General features: G+C 49.4%; 1 protein-coding gene across 1 annotated transcript; it reads right to left on the bottom strand.

Moving 5' to 3' along the window:
• Positions 1-2,212: 2,212 nt before the first annotated feature.
• On the bottom strand, positions 2,213-3,112 carry G0S2 (G0/G1 switch 2). Its single transcript, XM_062211304.1, has 2 exons — positions 2,985-3,112; positions 2,213-2,870 (listed from the first exon to the last, which is right to left on the bottom strand). Exon 2 carries the CDS (start codon positions 2,849-2,851, stop codon positions 2,555-2,557), a length of 297 nt encoding a protein of 98 aa, XP_062067288.1. The 5' UTR covers positions 2,852-2,870; positions 2,985-3,112; the 3' UTR covers positions 2,213-2,554.
• Between the last annotated feature and the right edge of the window lie 14,267 nt (positions 3,113-17,379).

Raw genomic sequence — 17,379 nt, 5'->3', positions numbered from 1 at the left:
CAAACCTGGCAAAAGCAAGACACCTGCTCATCACGTTGCTCTTTGTGAAACACCATAAAACTTTGATCAGTTAATACAAACAAATATATCTACAAAGTATATCAAAAGCAACAGCTCTTCTCTTGTTCCGGACATTCTACTTCTACTAGTAGGCATTCATTTGCTTTAGCAGCCCTGTTACAAGCCCTCGTTAGCTTTTATTGAGCTAGAAAAGCCTCTCTAATGTTGTGGTCATTCAGTTGACTTTTTGGGCCCCAATTCTGTACTGCATCTTCTGTTACATAGTTTCACTCAGTTTGCTTCCATGCATAGTTCCAGCCTACTGAGCCTGGCTCTGCTATCTCAGCTCTAAGTCACTAACAGAACTGCTAAGTACACCTCCTCTCCTTGGGTTGTTGATGAAACTGCCCAATGGTATAGGGCCATAGGCAGTTTTTGTCCCTGTGTTGGGAGAGGGACTTAATCATGTTCAACCACAGCCAGACATTGTCTCATGGGACCACTTCAGAACTTGGATTCCCAAACTGTTGGCAAACCCTCTTCCCTTCCTTTCCTCTATCACAGAGTTTCTCTCTTTGATCCTGGAGGGTTCTCTGGGGGAGAGGGGGTGCAGGGCTCTCTGTGCACCCCAAGGTGTGTAGCAGCATCAGTGGCATCCACCGTTCAATGCCAGCAGAGGTGTCCCTCCCCGACCACACAACCAGAAATATCTACGGACACTGTCATATGTCCCCTGGGGGGGACAAAATTGCTCCCCCTTCGGTTTACAACCACTACTCTAGCTTCACAAATGGACTGACTGAAGAATCAAGTATTTATTAGGGAGCTCCTATTTATCTGGGACCTGACAATTTCTGTGAACGCTGAAGAGGGCTTGCTCTCTGGGTTCCAGATTCCACTGCGAGAGCCATGACCTTGCCTGCAAAATAATGAAAAGATTCCCTTGCTGTATGGCCCTGGATGAGACCCAGACCGCACGACCTGTAAGAATTCAGAGAAACGACATCAGTGGGGACGGAGAAGATTGGCAATGAAATGGAGGAGTGCGGGAGGGTGTGGTGGGGGGAGGGGCTTGGAGGAGAAAGTCTCCTCAGGCAATACCCAGAGCCATGGTTTTGTTTGGCAAAAATGTGTGTTCGATGACCGGAGTCAAGTGTCTGTAGCTGGGCAGGGTAGGTAACACTAACATGCAAGGCGAGTGGCGAACTGGTTCTCTCTTTGAGAGTCACGGCTTAACATTTCCTTTGCTGGTCCCGCAGAGCCACTGAGTTAGTTGTTACCGCTCAGTAGGCTCTGGTGCGCGGGAGGAAGGGGACTTAAGTCTGTGACAGCTGGCCTTTTTCTAGCCTAGAGCTTTCCGCTATGACCTGAGCTCATGGTGAGGAAGCCGAGTCCAGTAAAGGCATCCTCTGATTGGGAGCTACCCTGCCAGGTAGCTTGCTCTCTCGCTCACTCTCCCTCTCACTAAAACACTGAAGGGCATTCAGATGTGAGGGACACCTACCTTTCCTGTGCTAGAGTTACTTCTCTCTCATGCATTTAACCTGTTTTCAGTGGATTCGTGGAATTTTTTTTAAAGATTTACTTTTTATTTATTTGAAAGAGTTACAAAGAGAGGTAGAGAGAGAGCAAGAGCGAGAGCGAGAGGGCTTCCATCTGCTGGTTCACTCCTCAAATGACCACAATGGCTAGAGCTGAGCTGATCTGAAGCCAGGAGCCAGGAGCCTCCTCTGGGTCTCCCATGCGGGTCCTGGGGCCCAAGGAGTTGGGTCATCTTCTACTGCTTTCCCAGGCCACAGCAGAGAGCCAGATCAGAAGCGGAGCAGCCGGAACTCCAACCGGCACCCTCATGGGATACAGGCGCTGCAGGCCAGGACTTTAACCTACTGTGCCACAATGCCGACCCCATTCATGTAATCTTAAAATGCTAAGTCTGATGGGATCTATACAGCTTTCTTTCTCCCCACCCCTAACACGAAGCAAGGAAGAGTCGTCAGTGGGTGCATAGGCAATAATACTAAGAGACAAGTAGTATGATTGGAGTCCCAAGGTGAGAAGCAAGTGTTGTCTGACCTTCAGGAAAGTGCTCCCTCCACAGGGGCAGGTGAGACTCGGTGATCAGAGACACTTGTCGCCGTGTCTCTCTCTCCATCACTCTGCACCCCCCTCCCGGCTGCCAGCCCTGGCCAGCCTCGGGAATTAGATAATGAACAACAGTATAAAACGTTTTTTTATTTCAAAATGCAAAATGGTGGTCACTGTAATACAACAACAACAACAACAACAATAATAGTATAAAAAGCATCTCTTTCCTCCCTCGCGCACAATGGTGAGTGCACTCAGCTCCAAGCGACACAGTTTGGGACTTGCCATCACAAGGCAGTGCTGCACAGCAGCCAGACTCCACCCGAACTCCTCTCGGGGCATCCGCGCGTGCCAGGTCAGTTCTAGGTGTCACCGGCTTCTTGGAAGTCAGTCCAGGCAGCGCCTGGCTCCGCTCTCGCCTCTGGCCACAGGCTCTCTGCGTGTCTCTCTCTCTGGCTCCTTGCGGTGCCTACGAGGCGTGCAGCCGGTTGGAGAGGGCCCGGCCGCAGAGCACGGCCGCCGGCTGCTTGCCCTTCTCTGGCAGCGCCCGTCGCTCGCGAGCGGCCCGCAGCTCGGCGGCCGCCGCCTCCTGGTCCCGCAGGCGGCTGGCGGCGGCGAAGGGGCTGCACACGGTCTCCACCAGGCCGATGACGGCGCCCACGAGCGCCAGCACGCCGCCCAGCACGTAGAGCTTCACCAGCTTGCTCCTGGGCCGCGCCGCAAGCATCTCCCGGGCCAGAGGCAGCAGCTCCTGGACGGCTTCCATGCTTGCGGGCGGCGGCGACCTGCGGGACAGCGGAGGGAAAGGGACCTAAGCCGCCGAGGGACGTCTCCAGCGGCGCGCGCAGCGCTCCCTCGGTCCCCCGCCCCGGGGACCCAGCGCCGGGGCTGCGGCTCACCTCGGCTGCGGTCAGCGTGTCCGTGGGTCCGGCCGGCCTCGCGTCCTGCTGCTCCTGCTCGGCAGCCGCAGCCCTTCCAGATGGCCACTCTGCAGCCGGCACCTGGCAGCTTCCCTAGCCGCTTATATCTTTCGTCCGAGACCCGCCTCCCGGATCCCTGGCCGGGGCCGCGCTGCGGGCGCCAGGGAAAGGAGGAGGGGGAGGAGCAGGGGCAGGGGCGGGGGAGGGACCTGGCAGAGGTGGCCACGAGCTGCGCACGCCCCCTGCGCGTGCTGGGGGGACTCGGACAGGGCGGCGCCGGGTGGCCCTAGCCCCCACCCCGGGGGAGGGGGGGAGTCCCGTGCAATTCTGGCACTGGCCGCACTTTCTTTGTGCAGTGGGTGGGCGCACAGCCTCCCATGTCCGGGAGGGCCTGAGAAGGAACCCTCTTGGGGCCATCTGGAGGCTTCTATGTAAAAGAGAAATCTTCCAGTTTTACTCACAAGGGTTGTCGCCTTCCCACGTGTGTTTTGGCGGATGGGAGAGGAGAAGGCCATGGAGGGATAGGGTAATGAGCAGAGCAGTTCTCCTGGCGTTGGAGACCGCGGCTGGGGCGAGGGGTACTCTGTTTTCATGACTGGGTTTGTTCAGTTGTGTGTGTGTGTGTGTGTGTGTGTGAGAGAGAGAGAGAGAGAGAGAGGGAGAGCGCGCTAGTGGTGCAATCCTTGGCTCCAGAGTGTCCCCACAGGTGTTCTGTGTATCTGGCAACAGCTATGCAGTCCAAATTGTCCCCAGGCCCACTGGAGAAGGGAGGTTGGGGGCTGTGCAAGGCAAATGTGCTGTTGGTGAAAGTTTGTCTGCTTGCCTAGAAGGGAATGATTTCCTGCTCCTCTATAATTCTTTGCCCCCTCCTGGGATCTGGGGGTGCAGCTTCACTGTGCCAGCTCAGGTCGATCATGGTAGCAGGTTAGGGGTAAAGGATATGAAGTGGGCAGTTGGGGGTAGAAGCCAGGGAGTGGAGAGGCTGCTCAGATTAGTTTTGACTGGGACTGAACAAGGGTGTGGGGCGCTTTAGTTCAGCCTTGGTTATCCATATACCCAAGTTAGCAAAGTAGGGCAATGAGGAGGGAACTGGGCCAAAGAGCTTTAAGCAAGGGAGAGGACAGAGGGAGGAATGGGATAGACTGGCCAGAAAATTGCAAAGGTTGGTGATGCAATCCTGCAACAGTCTTAGCGTTCAGTGGGGCTGGTGGGAGGGCTCGTTCAGAGATCAGCTATTTTAGTCCTTTGAAACATTCTGGGTCATTTTTCTCTGGGGTCTGAGGCCATCTCCCAGACAGTCAGTTAAAAGTGGCAGCAGTAATGAAGCCACCCTTTGACTCGGCTGCTAGTCGTTCAGGTTAAGGATTGGTGTGGGATTGCTCGAGGTTGCCTAAGTTGCTTAGTTAAAATTTTATATTCTGGTATGGACACAAGCAGTCATGGTGACCAGGGTCCAAACAGAGGATGGTGTCCCCTGATTATCATTCTTTTAACTAGAGCAGGCAGGAAAATTCTTTTTTTTTTTTTTTTTTTTTTTTGACAGGCAGAGCCCAAGCCAAGTTTTAATATCGGTCTTGGCATTTTCTTTGAATCTTCCTTGTGGGTTTGGATGGATGTCTAATACTGATTGTGAGCTTTCCCCGTATCTGTATTTCAAACTCTGGCGACTTCTGGAAGAACATGTGACGGTGTGCTTGATCTGAGACCTTTCACTGGGTTTCTACTCTCAAGATGAGTCAGCCCAGCTTTGGGCCGAAAACTCCAAAATTGACAAGCCAGGAAGTAGTTCCTGTGTGTCTGTAACTCAAAGACGCAAACCACACATGGTCCCAGGTCAGCAGGCTGTACTTTTTATGGGGTTCCCCTTCCCTCTGATTTGCTCTGATCAGTTCCCCTCTTTTCCTCTTTTTTTGGACAGGCAGAGTTAGACAGAGAGAAAGGTCTTCCTTTTTCTGTTGGTTCACCCCCCCCACCCCCCGCCAAGTGGCCGCTATGTGCAGGCCAGCGCGTTGTGGCAAACGCGCCAGCGCACTGCACCGATCCAAAACCAGGAGCCAGGTGCTTCCTCCTGGTCTCCCATGCAGGTGCAGGGCCCAAGGACCTGGGCCATCCTCCACTGATCTCCCGGGCCACAGCAGAGAGCTGGACTGGAAGAGGAGCAACCGGGACTAGAACCCAGTGTGCCGGCGCCGCAGGCGGAGGATTAGCCTAGTGAACCACGGCACCGGCCCTCTTTTCCTCTTTGATAATCTGACTTTGAACCCCAGGCCTCCACAACTTAGTTGCAAAGGCTGGGAGGAGGGGGAAGCAAGTGCCAGAGAGTGAGGACCCTGGTGGATTTGGTGTCCCTACTTTGGGTGATACTTGGAGCTGAGCAGCAGATGATGGCTGCATGAGGCTAAGGAATCCAGCATCAGTTCATGCCTGGGAGTTTCTGAGCACAGCTCCTCTGCCCGGGTGGAGAAAGAACCCAGCTCTTAACTTAGGGTAGGGGTGGCTAGGCAGGGTCTAGAAACTAAGCTCGTATTTTCACTGGTCTGATGTCACTTTCAGAGAAGTGAAGCGCTGTGTTGCGTCATTCCGGTCAGGCACAGGTCACGGCTGTGAAGAGCACACCAAGCCACAGAGTGACTTCAGGGTTGAGGGGTTTTTTGAGATGCAGGAGTTTCAGCATCCAAACTGAGTTGCATTCTGGGTGAAGTGGAACAGTTAGTCACCCCACCCTCCTGTCTACCCCCAACATTTATTTAACTCTTGCCATTTCTATAAAGGGGGAAGTGCCAGCTTTGCTTTCCAAATCCCATTCTCCCAAACGCTAAAACATCCTGAGCCCTCTGTGTGGGGAAGAATCACAGAGGTGAACGTGAGGTCAAGGGGGTAAAGGCCGAGGAGGGACAGAGCTGTCCCCACAAATGGGCCTTGGGGAGCCGAAGGAACAGGAGACGGAATTGCAGCTTCTCTGTGTTCTTCAACAGAGTCCCCTTCTCCGTGTCCCCAACAGAGACACCCCCATTTTATTTGTTTTGCAGGCCTGATCTTGTGGCAGTTCCTCACAGAGGCCTCGCCCGCCCACCCTAGCCCACCACTCTGCCCCGGCGCGCTGTTTTATTTTCACGTGTAGCTCTTGTTACCTGCTTTGTGGTGACAGACTTACAGGTTTGGTCTTCTATTGTCCTCCACACTCACTGGAGGATAAACTTCATGAGGGCTGCAGCTTCGCTTTGCCCCTCACTCTGTACTCAATGCCCAGGAAGTTCTTGACACACAAAGGTCCCTAACAGGAAGTATGGGATTAATAACCCTCTTTCCCATTGGACTATGGAGGCCAGCAGGGGAGAGACCACACTCACTATGTTAGCCTGTGGTCAGATTTTAGTGAGTGCTCAGGAGAGCTGTCCAGTTTTCTGGGGAACACTTTATGGCTTTGAACTCATGGTCTTCTAAGCCATCTCAATCGCTACCACCAAATGAGTCTTTCTCAACTTTCATTTTTTATTGTTAATTCCCTGCTTAAAGCCCCAGGTGATTTCTCGCTGGCCACATGAGGAAGTCCTGGATTCTGCATGTTGAATTTGCTGCATGTTCAATCCAGGCATTGTGTGCTCCAATCTTCCCGGCTCATCTGTTTTTCCCCATTCTTCTCCCACAAGAACCCTTTGTTCCACAGAGGAGTTTCTTCTCAGGCCATAAAATAATTCATAATTCATTCAATGATTACTTGCCTTAACTTTGTTCATTCTTTTTCTTCCTACCTGAAATTCTGTCTTCTTTCTACACTGTCTTCCTTTCTTCCTTGAGGCCAAGTTCAAGTTCATTTGCTCCAAGAAATCACCTATGCCAGCACACCCAGATCTCTTCTTTCTGTGAATTCCAGCAGCTTTTGTGGCTCATAGTGCAGAACTTGGCACCAGATTGTGTATGTACAGTTAGGTGCACAATACAGCTCTCTCATTGTTTCTCTGGACTTGCCTCATCTCTGTGGAAGGCCAAATCTTTTCCTCTTTCTGTTAACATATAACAGAGGCCCAATCAATGTAAGTCACATTGACCTAAATATCAGCCCTGGGATTATGTAATGGCCAGTTAAGACTCTCTTGGGCGATTATTTTAGGCACAGTGGATTGTTCTTGGCTCAGAGCCTTCAAGTTGAAATTGCCCAAGACTTGGCTACGTGGCCTGGTTCCTTTAGCTCTGGCCTCCTCACCTTTCACTCCTAACTTAGTGTCTGACATTGCAGCCACAGGCTCATTCTGGAGCACCCATCCATCCTGCTCTGGGCCAAATCAACCCTGAAGAACAGACCCTTCCTAGCCTGGGCACACCTCACTTTTCCTTTACCTCCCACCTATAAATGTCAGCATTTCTCAGGACTTGGTCCTGGAGCTTCGCTTCTTGGTCTTTATGCTCTCTTTGGGTCATCTGGTTTCTCCCAGGGCTTGCATTGCTGTCTCTTTGCAGGGGCCAGATGCATCTCAGCTGTAGACCTGCAGCTCCACCTGCCTCATCTATCTCTTGACATGGATGTCTTGCAGGTATGGAACGTACCACGTCTAATGCCAAATTCAGTATTTCTACCTCATAAGTGAGTACCATGAGCTTTTTCACCCCAAGTTTCACTGTCCACTTAGTAGCTCAGGTCTGCAGCCTGGGAGCCATTCTTACTCCTCTCTCTGTCACCTCTCATATGTAACAGTCACCAAGACTGGTCGTTCTACCCCCTTAAATATCTATTGAGTTATGTCTACTCTCTGTCCCCTCTGCCACCCTCCTAGGTCCAAGCCCCCATCGTGTCCGCTGGACTATTGGTGTGATCTCACAGCTGGTCTCTCTGCCTCAGGTCTCTGCCTCATCTCTTTCGGCTCCTTCAGTGGATGCTCACATTGTTCCTCGGAGGAAGGACCAGATTCTTAGCATGACTTACAAGGCCATGATCTTACACTTGTTTGTATTCCTGGCCTCATTGTGTCACTCTTAAGCTTCACCCTCTGGGTGCCGGCCACACAGCTCTGTTCCTCTGCTGTTTCGGATCCTGCCCCCATGGTGTTCTCTCCTTTTGGAGTGCTCTTTCCTCCTCTCCCCTCACTGTTCCTCTTCCTTCAAGAGCCACTGACCTCTCTGTTCTGCAGGAAGACCTTGCCTCCCACCTGCATACGGCTGACTCGCTTCCTGCAGGTTGTCACAGCCCCCTCACCCTCCCTTTCATTATACCGTTGTGTCTCCATTGGTGAGACTGTGTGCTCTGTGAGGGCAGCTCTGCTCCTGCCTTGTTCCGGATGGTGTCCTCAGAGCTCGTAGAACGCAGAGTTCATGCCGGTGCTTAATATACAGCCATCAACTTATCTTAGATTGGCCAGGCTGTTCTACAGGCAATGACAAGCCTTGATGAATTTTAGGCTACAAAATGCTACCAGATTGCCACTGTGGCAGAGTGGAGGATGGATAGAGAGGGCCACACTAGAGGGACATTGTTACAGTAATCCGGGCAGGGACTGGGCTCAGACGGAGGTCTGTGAAAGAGGCAGACAGATTTGAGTGATGTCATAGGAGAAACTGATGGACTTTTGCTTGCAGCAGGAGGGAAGTCTGGGGTGACTCCCAGGTGGGGAGATGAACAGGGGAAGAGCACTTTAGGTGAGGAAAAGAATGAGTTCTATCCTGGATGTGTTGAGTTTGGGCTTTTTAGGGGATACACAGGCAAGGATGGCCATCAGACAGTTGTATGTCAATCAGGACCACGGCAGCGAGGTGGGACTTGGAAGGCCTTGGGGAACTGCCTGGGATTGGGGAGTGGGGGAAATTGCCCGATGAGGAGGTAGAAATGAAAGGTAAACAGTGGACATGTGGGGACTGGGGAGACACCCAAGTTTGCCTGAAGCTGGTGGTGAAGCAGATAGGCGGGTCTGATTTGCTAACTCAGCTTTCTGAGTAATTCAGTTGGTGGTCTCTACCTCACATCCAGCGTGCAAAAAGGTAAGGTTCCTTCCTCCCTTCCATCTCTCCCTCTCTCCCTCTCTCCCTCCTTCTTTTTTTTGTAAACTATTTTACTTACCTTTTTAAAAGGGCTCTTTCCGTTGTGGCAAGCAGGAGTCGGAAGGCCCCTAGGATCCCTGCCCCCTGTTCAAGGCCAGTTAATCCCTGAGATTTGTGATGCTGATGGGATAATCACTCCCACGATGGGGTATGTCACGTGGCCCAGCTGGGTCTGATGATTAGCCAGATGGACCCAAAGAAGAGATTCAGTTGTTCAGGGGATTCCAAGTGAGGGAGAGTTTGTTTCCCTTGCTGACTCTGAACATGGAGGGGACATGGTGGCAAGGAATGCGGGAAGTCTCTGGGAGCTGAGCATGGTCCCTGGCTAACAGCCAACAAGAAAATTACAACCACAAGGTGCTGGGTTACTCTGCAGCTAGAAGAGCTTGAGAGAAAACCCTGAGCTCCAGATGAGAAAGCAGCCTACTTGACACGTTGATGTTAACCTTGTGAGATCCTGTACTTCTACAGTACAGACTGTGACCTAATAAATAGATGTGGTGTTCGGCTGTCAACTTTGTGGTAATTCACTAGGGAGAAATAGAAAGTGAATACAAGCCGCATGCTTGGAGTTCCTGCTGTGATGACTGGAGATGACCAATTCAAAGTCTGAAGGAGACCAGGGCAAACTCAGCAGGGCGGGGAACACTGGTTAGACCCAGTGATCCCTCATCATAAGCACTTCCTTGCACTTCCTTGCAGATACCCGGGTACTCCCTTGCCCTCCTCTGTTGCCTTATATTCACCTGCAAGCACTTAAACACTGCTGGAGTCAGCTCTCTGCTCTCTGTGAACCTCCACTCAGGCACTTAATCACTCAGCCAGGCTGCTTGTTTATCTTCTGTGAACTTTAGACCACAAATCTCAAAGGAATATTTAGCCATAACTTACTATGTTTCCCAAGTCGGTTACTTTTATTACTCTCTAAAAATATTTTTTTTCATACTTTCTTCTCTCTTCTCCATTTCTTCCCTCTTACATCATGCATGGGTAAAGCAGAAGGAATCAGACCTGAGCTGCTGCTTCTTCCAACCACTAAATCTACCTCGACACCTGTCTGTTCTACCTTCTCTCACATCGACATGGAAGAAGTACCCCAGAGTCTTTCTGTTCAAAGCTGCCCTGCCATCTCATGCTGGCTCATTTATTTGAGGTTTTGATAGTCTGTGACTAAGTCAGGCTCCTTTTGGCTGCAAGTAAGAAAATCTACTTCTGATGGTTGAAGTGCTGAGAAAAATACAATATTTCACAAGACATGGGTTCCAGAATTTGTGAATTCAGGCACTTAAGAATTTAGGCCTTTCCATCCCTCTAGTATGATATCTCCAGCAGTCTAGTTTGTATTATGGTCCCAAGATGGCTGCCACAATCTCGGGTACCACAGTCTACACAGCAACATCCAGTGAAAGAGGAGAGGCTGTTATTTCTCTCTCTCTCTCTCTTTTTTAGCAAAGAAACTTTTCCTAGAATCCCTGCCCAATATTTTTTTTTTATTGGCCAGAGCTGGGTCATATGTTCATCCCTAAGACTATTTATGGAGGAAGGGAGTAGCATCCTGAGCTTAGATCACTAGTTCTCAAATGGTCTCCCTAGGACTAGCAGCAGCAACATCACCTAGAAACTTAGGGTAAATGTAGATTTTTTTAGCCTACTCTAAACCTACTGGTTTAAGGCAATCATAGGAGAAGAGTAGCCAGCTGGCTGTTTAAAAAGTCTTCTAGGTAATTCTGATGGATGCTAACGTTTCAGAACCACTAGTGCTGTGGCATGAGTGTTTCTGTCCCACTAAAATTCCCAGGTTGAAGTCTGATCTCCGATGCAATGGTATTGATAGGTCTGACTTTTGGAAGGTGACTGGGTCATGAGGGTGGAGCCCTGATGAATGGGATTGGTGCCCTGATTAAAGAGCCCAGGGGAAGTTCATTTACCCTTTGTACCACGTGTAGAAGGCACCTTCTATGAAACAGAGGGCAGACCATCACCAAATGCCGAATCTGCTGGTGCCCTGACATTGGACTTCCCAGCCTCTAGAACTGTGAGAAGGATTTTTCTGTTGATTATAATAAAGTTACCTAATTTATTTTGTTACAGCAGCTGAAACATGCCATGACAACTGGCATGAGCTGATTAGGATTTGCCTCTGAGCTGGGGGTAGGACAAAAACCTAGAGGTGTTGAACACTGAGGGGCTTTCAGCAAGGAGGAGGGTGAGTATTTTGATCTGCTGGGGCTGCCCTCACAGTACTGTGGGCTGGGTGACTTAAAAAGCAGAAATCTATTTTCTCATAACTCTAAGAGGCTAGAAGATCAAGGTGTTGGCCAATTTGCTGTTTGGTGAGGGCCTTCTTGCTGGCTTACAGATGGCCACCTTCTCACCATTTCCTCACATGGTGGTGGCTGGTGGCTGGTGGCTGAGGGGTTGGAGGAGGGAAGTGCATAAACCAGTTCTCTAGTATGCCTTCTTGTAAAGACACTCATTATATCAGATCAAAGCCCCACCCCTATCACCCAATTCAACCTTAATTACTTTCTTAGAGACCGTGATAGAGTCTATAACACTGTGCATGGATTTCAAGGAGCGAGCCAACTTCTGGCCCCCATGTTCCAACTCCCATGCATCAACATTTTCTCCTTCCTTATTAGAGTATCCCACCAGCATCCAAATCTAATAGGAGTGTGTTAAAAACCTTAGTCTTTGGGGCCGGCGCTGTGGTGTGGTGGGTAAAGCTGCTGCCTGCGGTGCCAGCATCCCATATAAGCGCTGGTTTGAGTCCCAGCTGCTCCACTTCTGATCCAGATCTCTGCTATGGTCTGGGAAAGCAGTAGAAGATGAACCAAGTCCTTGGGACCCTGCACCCTCATGGGAGACCTGGAGGAAGCACTTGGCTCCTGGCTTTGGATTGGCACAGCTTTGGTCATTGTGGCCATCTGGGGAGTGAACCAGTGGATAGAAGACCTCTCTACCCACCCCCCCACCCCCCCCGCCTCTAATTCTGCCTTTCAAATAAATAAATATTTAATAAAAAAAAAACATTAGTCTTTGATACTACCCAACTGTTGCTGGAAGTTTTTGCTCCTCTTCTACAAATATTATACCCTTTTTTTTTTTTAAACCAACCTATCACTGTTTTACCAACTGCAGACTGGCTTCCATTCCTACCACTCTACTGAAATAGAATGAGGCTTTATTAATGGTTTAGCATTCTGCAGCTATGCCCATTTCTTTCTTCCTGAAGCATATCTTCCTCTTTGTTTTAGGGACACCACACTCTCCTGTTCTTCATCGTACTCCATTAGTTTCTCCTTCCTAGGTCTCCTCCGTCAATCAGTTGTTCTCAACTTTGGCTGCACATCAGAATCTCATAGGGAGATTTAAAAATTCCTGAAGCCTAGGTTGGACCCCAGTTCAATTAAATCAGAAATTTTTCAGAGTGGGTCCTAGGCATCAGTAATTTTTCAAGCTCTGCAGGTGATTCTTATGTGCAGCTAATACTGGGAGTCACTACCCTAAATGTTGGAGCAATCTGGGGCCCTCCCATGATCTATTCCATTTATATCAGTTCTCTGGATCCGTGGTTCTAATCTCACCACCATCTGAGAATTATCCTAGGAGCTTTAAATACCTACCAGTACCTGGGAGTTCCCAATGAATTCTGTCTCTCTCACACTCTCTCTAATTCTGCCTTCCAAATACATAAATAAATATTTTTTAAAAAGGGAGTTAGAGATTAATGTTCATGATATCATATTCGTCAAGTACTTTTTGTGGTACAGTTTCCCATGTCCCAAGAACCCATGTTAGTTGTTATGGATTGAGTAGGATTTATCTCCTCATGTTTAAACTCTGGTGGGTGGACTAAGGGTGGAGACTCGATCAAATCGTGGCATCTGAGAGGTGGGTCTGCTGGGAGGTCTTTAGGTCACTGGGGGTGTGCCCTTGGAAGGTGACTCCTGTGAAAGGATTGGTTATTTAAGTTCTGCCTAGCTGTTCTCTCTGTTTTCTGGCTCACCATGTGATCACTCCTCTGCACCTGCCATGACCAATCTCCATCAGACACTGGGCTGCGGGGTTGTCCAACCCTCACCTGTGACTTCCAGACTGTAGGCTGAAGTAAATCTTTCCTTTCTCAAGAAGCTTCTCTTGGGCATTTCAGTCAAAGTAACACAAAGCAGACTAACATACCACTTAATTTTTTAATTGAGCACCTACTATGTGCAAACACTGGGCTATGCACTCAAGGGGGATCCCTGACCTTAATAAAAGTTGAGTAATAGGCCGGCGCCGTGGCTCAACAGGCTAATCCTCCGCCTTGCGGCGCCGGCACACCGGGTTCTAGTCCCGGTCGGGGCACCGATCCTGTCCCGGTTGCCCCTCTTCCAGGCCAGCTCTCTGCTGTGGCCAGGGAGTGCAGTGGAGGATGGCCCAAGTGTTTGGGCTCTGCACCCCAGGGGAGACCAGGATAAGCACCTGGCTCCTGCCATCAGAACAGCGCGGTGCGCCGGCCGCAGCGCGCTACCGCGGCGGCCATTGGAGGGTGAACCAACGGCAAAAGGAAGACCTTTCTCTCTGTCTCTCTCTCACTGTCCACTCTGCCTGTCAAAAATAAAAAATAAATAAATAAATAAATAAAAATAAAATAAAAAAAAAAAGTTGAGTAATAGGGGCCAGCACTGTGGCATAGTAGGCTAAGACTGAACGCAGGTGCCAGGATCCCATATGGGCGCTGGTTCGTGACCTGGCTGTTCCTCTTCCAATCCATCTCTCTGCCTATGGCCTGGGAAAGCAGTAGAAGACGGCCTAAGTGCTTGGCCCCTGCACCCACATGGGAGACCTGGAAGAAGCTCCTGCTTCCTGGCTTTAGATCAGCCTAGTTCCAGCCATTGTGGCCATTTAGAGAGTGAACCAGAGGACGGAAGACCTTTCTCTCTGTCTCTCCCTCTCTCTGTAACTCTACTTCTCAAATAAATAAAATCTTATTTTAAAAACTTGAATAACATAAGTATGTACATTTAAGTAATTTACAAAAGGGATTTGCAAAGCAGAATGGAACTGATTGCTAATTGATTGTATAGGTAAGACCTGCTGCCAGAGTTTGGAATTTACAGAGATTATCAGAGAAGCCACTACTGATCCAGGGATCTGATTTGAATCTTGGATTTAGGATTTTACCAAGTGCACAGGAAGTAGAGAAGGCAGTGTAGACAGAATTGGATGAATCCAGCCTAAGTGTGGTCAGTCAAGGGAGCAGATGGCTGAATCCCAGCTTGTAAGTGTGAGTTAGGGCTTGGAGTAAAACTTTCTGAGCTGGACCTTGAGAACTTTGGCCTGTAACCTGGAGATGGTGAAGAGTGTGCTGGACAAAGTCCACACCAAATCCAGCTTGCAGCAAGTGGAGCACAAGCCAAAACCAACAAGCCAAAATGCAGCAGGGAAAAGTGCAAAGCCATGCACACATGTGTGTGCGTGTGTGAGCTCACACATGCTCTGAGAGAGGGCTTTGCTGGGATGAGTCACCCTTCGCCCAGGAGCTTGCAATCTCTTTGCCATGGGCCAGTTTTATTCCCATGTGCTATTTCCATCCAGGTTTTTCTTGCATTATGAGCCAACGTAACTTTCTCAGGTCACTGAGTGTCTTCGTGCAGAGTTTACTGAACCACCTGAGGAGCTACTTTCAAAAGTTGTCTGGGAGAACAAGTACTGGTGCACAGAGTGATCAATAACGAGTATAGATATGTATAATCAGAGTCATCGATTGCTCCAGTTTTCCTGGGACTGAGGGCTTCCTGGGATGTGGAACTTTCAGAGCTGAAACAAGGAAAGATTTGGGCAAACCAGACACACCAGAATCTTCTTTTTGAAGATTTGTTTCTTCCCAGAGTGGCATGTCTGTCTTGGGTATCTACCCTCTGGCTATAATTTGCAGAAGTTTCACTGTCTTTATTTTTAAGATTTTCCTGCTGGGGTGCGGGAGGCAATGTTGTGATCTAGGTTTTACCAATCTAGAGCTCTCGTCACCGCCACTTTTCTACCAGTTTCCTTGAGGTGTCGTCATCTACAAATTATCCCAGATGGTATTTTCTTTTTTGAGAAAATAGACTGCCTCCATCTGGGGAGGCTAAATGTTGTAATGAACAGAGACTTTGGAAACTCAAGATGCACTGTTGCATTCTGCTCTCACCATATGCTAGTTGTGGTAGACGTGGCTGTGTTCCCCAGCCTCCACTTGGTTTCCTCTCTGGGCACTTTGATGACTCGGGAGCTCTGTGAGTAGTTCCGGCCAACGCGTTGTCAGCCAGATTGTGCCATTTCAGAGCTGCTGATGAAGAGAGAACTCCTCCATGTTCCCTCAGACCTTGCTGCCGTGACTTTAGGGGCCATGTGCCCATGGACACAGCTGCGAGAGGACAGGGGTCCCTGTGTGAGGTGTGCAGCAGAGGACCCCTCCCCACCGTCGTCTTGCATGTTACATTGTGCGAACCACCCATAAACTTTCGTTGTGTTTCACTGCTGGTTAATTTGTTATTCCAATTATTATGGCCTAAAACATCAGCTCTGTGACTTTGGACAAGCCACTTAACAATTCTGCTGAAGTTGTGCAAAGGGGTTAATAAGACTGCTTTCAGAGAGCCTTTGTGAAGGTTGGCAGTGGTGCTTAAATGAGATACTATGAATGTATAACTTTTGAGTGGAGCCCATGGCATAGCAGGAGGATGGAACAATATTTCATTGCCTTCTGTTTTCTCAGGAAGCTATATGGCTGTATCTTTGTCCAGGAGCACTTACACAAAGGAACAAGTACAACCCACAGCTCCCAAGGAGCACACTGCGGTCTCCAGACCTGGAGGAATAGGCCCACTTCTGCATTGTGGGCTCAACCCCTCCTGGTCTTTTACCTGGACTGGCCTTGGACAAAGGGGTGTAGGACCTAGGGTGGGGCTGTGCTGACATCTGGAAACCAGGGCATCTGGGTTCACCTCTAAGCATCCTTATTTAAGGATGATCATGGGGGGCCTTTGGGAGGAAGATGACCGGATTACAAAAAGTCAGGAAGTCAAGGGATTGGGATTTAAAAAAAAAAAAACCCTACTAATGTGAAGTTGACAGATTTAGGAAATAAAAAGATAAGATGCCTTGTAATTGAATTTCAGATAAACAATAAATAGTATTTTTATAAAATTAATCTGCATGCAGTATCTGGGGCCGACTTACACTACCAAAGTTTTCCCCGTTTATCTGCGATTCAAGTTAAACTCGAATTTCTGGGTTTTATCTGGCAAAATCCAACTACAGGGAACTAGACTTCCTGTTGGAGGCCGTTCACATACACAAGGTGGAGGTGTGGGATCGCTGTTGGGAACCTCTGTGGATGCACACAGTGCTGAATGAGTACTGTGAAAGATCACATCAGGTGGCCGTACCGTGGGAGGCTTGCCTGGGAGAGGGCAGTCTTTTCAGTTACAGGCACATGAGAACCGACTTTCTTTCTTTTTTGGTTTTCCCTGATACCTACAAGCAGTTACCTTGGAGGAAGATAACAATCCTGATAGTCACCGGTAGTGCTCTCAGCCCACCCTCCCTCCTGTGTTTCCTTCTGCCCTCCCACATCTATCTGAAAATCTGGGCTGAGTGCTCTCTTGATAGAACAAACTATCAGCACCCAGAAGTACACTGTTTAAGAGGAGGAAGCTGTATCTTACCACATCTATCATGATTTAGAAAACCTGCAGAGGAAACGCTCAGGCGAGCTGTGGGTTCAGCGGAAGAGGGTCCAGGGTAACGCTGCCAGTAGAGAGAGGGAGAATGAGTCAGAGGTACCTTGCAGCAGGCAAATAACACCTCCTCGCCCTGAATCTTTTTTTTAAAAGACTTTATTTTTATGAGAAGTAGAGTTACCAACAGAAGGGTCTTTCATCTGCTGATTCACTCCCCAAGTGGCTGCAATTGCCAGAGCTGGGCTGATCCAAAGCCAGGAGCCAGGAGCTTCCTCTTGGGTCTGCCATGTGAGTCTGGGGGCCCAAGCACTTGGACCATCTTCTACTGCTTTTCCAGGCCATAGCAGAGAGCTGGATCCGAAGAGGAGCAGCCGGGACACAAACCGGTGCCCATATGGGATGCTGGCGCTGTAGGCAGAGGCTTAGCCCAGTATGCCCCAGTGCTGACCCCACCCTGAGTCTTTTTACTGTTTCTGATTACTTTAGTGAACTAGTCTCATCATGGCAGATGCAAACATGGAGAAATAGAAAGAGAGGGGAAATGTTAACATGCAGGACATTTTCTCCCTGAAAACTTTTTTTTGAGTTACACTGATTTTATGCAGATCTGTCTTCTTTTTCCCTCCCAGTTA

This window comes from Lepus europaeus, chromosome 14 (genome assembly GCF_033115175.1).
Source record: "Lepus europaeus isolate LE1 chromosome 14, mLepTim1.pri, whole genome shotgun sequence".
In the NCBI taxonomy this organism is placed as follows: domain Eukaryota; kingdom Metazoa; phylum Chordata; class Mammalia; order Lagomorpha; family Leporidae; genus Lepus; species Lepus europaeus.
The sequence above is the reverse complement of the archived record's forward strand: the minus strand, read 5'-3'. Positions and strand labels throughout refer to the sequence as shown.

Coding starts and splice junctions, on each gene's coding strand:
- G0S2 (XM_062211304.1), bottom strand. CDS start 2,851: ATGGAAGCCGTCCAGGAGCTGCTGCCTCTGGCCCGGGAGATGCTTGCG.